The following is a 2,590-nucleotide window of genomic DNA, read 5'->3' as shown; positions in this document are numbered from 1 at the left end:
TCTGCAGCGTCACCGAGCTCTGCCCGTTGTCCCTGGGGATGCTGAACTGGCCCTGCACCGACGGCGCGTAGAAGGTGCGGGAACTATCATCATCGATCCCAGAGACCCATTCCAGCCCCTTCCCGGGGCTCTGGCGCACCCAGAACATCCAGTAGTTGCTGAAGGTGAAGCCGGAGGCGCGGCAGAGGAGCCGCAGGGACTCCCCCGGGGCCTTGAGTCTCAGCTGTTGACCCTAAATCTCAATCGATGACCCAAATGTTGACCATTGACTCCAAATCTCAACCATTGACCCACATTTGAACCACTGACCCCAGCCTTGACCTTTGGCACAGTTTGGGGCAATGACATTCAGTTTTGGGGCCCATGGTTGACCCTTGAGGTTCAACCAGTTGAGTTTGGGGTCAGAGCCAGTCCCCGGTGCCCGTTGGTGCGGCCGGTTGGGTGTTGGGGCACAAAGAGTTGGGATTTGGGAACAACGAGGAATAAGAGTTGGGGCCAAGAGCTGAGGTTTGGGGGAAAGATTGGGGGTGTGGGGAGATGTGGGGACCTCAAGGCCCTGGGGGAGTCCCTGCGGCTCCTCTGCCGCGCCTCCGGCTTCACCTTCAGCAGCTACGGAATGGGCTGGATGCGCCAGAGCCCCAGGAAGGGGCTGGAATGGGTCGCCAGTATCAGGAACGATGGTTCCAGCACCAGCTACGCGCCGTCGGTGCGGGGCCGGTTCACGATCTCCCGGGACAACGGGCAGAGCTCGGTGACGCTGCAGATGAACAACCTCAGGGACGAGGATTCCGACACCTATTTCTGCATCAAATATTACGGGGCTGGTTGGGATGCTGGGGGTGGTCGTGCTGATGCCCAACTCGGCTCCAGCCCCAATCCCAAACCCCAGACCCTCCCCCACCCCCCGGCTGTTGCCCCCAGCTCTTGTCCCTCTGTCCCCAGTCTCCGCTCTCTGGGCCCCAAATCTCAACCGTTGACCCCAAATCTCGTCCCTTTGCTCCAGGTCTTGACCATTTCCCAAAAGCCTTTGGCAGTGCTCAGTCTGGACCAAAGGGTTGGGTCAAGAGTCGAGATTTTGGTCAATGGTTGAGATTTGCGGTCAATGGTTGGGGTTTGAGGCCAAAGGCTGAGAATTGGGGCAAAACCAGCCCAAGGTTGGGACCAACGACCGAGAGCTGGGTGTGAAGGGTGGAGGTTTGGGGGGAGGGTCTGGGGTTTGGGGACAGGTGGGGACCCCGCCAAGGGCGTCGATACCTTCAGCACCATCAGCACCAGCACTGTCACGTTTGGCGCAGAAATAGGTGTCGGAATCCTCGTCCCTGAGGTTGTTCATCTGCAGCGTCACCGAGCTCTGCCCGTTGTCCCTGGGGATGCTGAACCGGCCCTGCACCGACGGCGCGTAGAAGGTGCCACCACCACTCTGGATCCCATCGACCCATTCCAGCCCCTTCCCAGGGCTCTGGCGCACCCAGTTCATGGTGTAGCTGCCGAAGGTGAAGCCGGAGGTGCGGCAGTTCCGACATGGCCTCCACCTTCCTCCCGCTCCTCCTCCTCCTCGCTGCACTCCCAGGTAGGTCCCGGCACCTCCGACCCTCCGCCCCAATCCCAAAAAATCCCCGGGATCCCCCGGCTCATCCCGATATTCCCTTTTCTCCCCCCACAGGGCTGTGGGCGGCCGTGACCCTGGTGGAGTCCGGGGGCACCTCAAGGCCCCGGGGGAGTCCCTGCGGCTCCTCTGCCGCGGCTCCGGCTTCACCTTCGGCAGCCACGGAATGATGTAGGTGCGCCAGAGCCCCGGGAAGGGGCTGGAATGGGTCGCTGGGATCACCGAGATTGGTGCTATCACCCCGCGTGGTGGTGTCCCCTACTACGCGCCGTCGGTGCAGGGCCGGTTCAGCATCCCCAGGGACAACGGGCAGAGCTCGGTGACGCTGCAGATGAACAACCTCAGGGACGAGGATTCCGACACCTATTTCTGCGCCAAACGTGACAATGCTGGTGGTGCTGCTGAAGGTATCGACGCCCTTGGCAGGGTCCCCACCTGTCCCCAAACCCCAGACCCTCCCCCCAAACCTCCACCCTTCACACCCAGCTCTCGGTTGTTGGTCACGACCCTGGGCTGGTTTTGCCCCAATTCCCAACCTTTGCTCTAAACCTCAAGCATTGACTGAAATCTCAACTGTTGACCCAAATCTCAATCATTGGTGCCAAACCTCAACCCTTGACCCAACCCATTGGCCCAAACCCAGCATTGCCCAAGGCTTTTGGGAAAGGGTCGAGATTTGGGGCAGAGGGCAGAGATTTGGGGTCAGTGGTCGAGGGTTGGGGCCAACAGTTGAGATTTTGGTCAACGGCTGAGACTTGGAGTCAATGGTCAAGATTTGGATCATTGGTGAAGGTTTGGGGTCAATGGTTGTTATTTGGGTCAACGGTTGAGATTTGGGTCAACGGTTGAGTTTGGGGTCAAGGGTCAAGATTTGGGGTTAGTGGTTGAAATTTGGAGCCATTGGTCAAGATTTGGGGACGCTGCCAAGGGCGTCGATACCAGCACCACCATAACTCCAACCAGCACCAGTATAACCACCCCTGG

General features: G+C 59.6%; 1 pseudogene and 2 gene segments (V, D, J or C); 2 read left to right on the top strand and 1 right to left on the bottom strand.

Annotated features, from left to right (window-relative positions):
• Positions 1-553: 553 nt before the first annotated feature.
• LOC113980073 lies at positions 554-977 on the top strand (the record flags this gene model as incomplete). The annotated part of the segment is given in 2 exon segments: positions 554-839; positions 943-977. Coding segments are annotated over 2 exon segments (321 nt in total), but the record flags the coding sequence as incomplete, so codon positions are not given.
• A 122-nt stretch (positions 978-1,099) lies between these two features.
• LOC113980072 lies at positions 1,100-1,522 on the bottom strand (the record flags this gene model as incomplete). The annotated part of the segment is given in 1 exon segment: positions 1,100-1,522. A coding segment is annotated over 1 exon segment (423 nt), but the record flags the coding sequence as incomplete, so codon positions are not given.
• LOC113980071 lies at positions 1,522-2,028 on the top strand (annotated as a pseudogene).
• Positions 2,029-2,590: the final 562 nt, after the last annotated feature.

The sequence above is a fragment of the Neopelma chrysocephalum genome, unplaced genomic scaffold (genome assembly GCF_003984885.1).
Source record: "Neopelma chrysocephalum unplaced genomic scaffold, ASM398488v2 Primary Assembly neopelma1_92100, whole genome shotgun sequence".
Classification (NCBI taxonomy): domain Eukaryota; kingdom Metazoa; phylum Chordata; class Aves; order Passeriformes; family Pipridae; genus Neopelma; species Neopelma chrysocephalum.
Note: the sequence above shows the minus strand (reverse complement) of the source record. Positions and strands in the feature narration are given on the sequence as shown.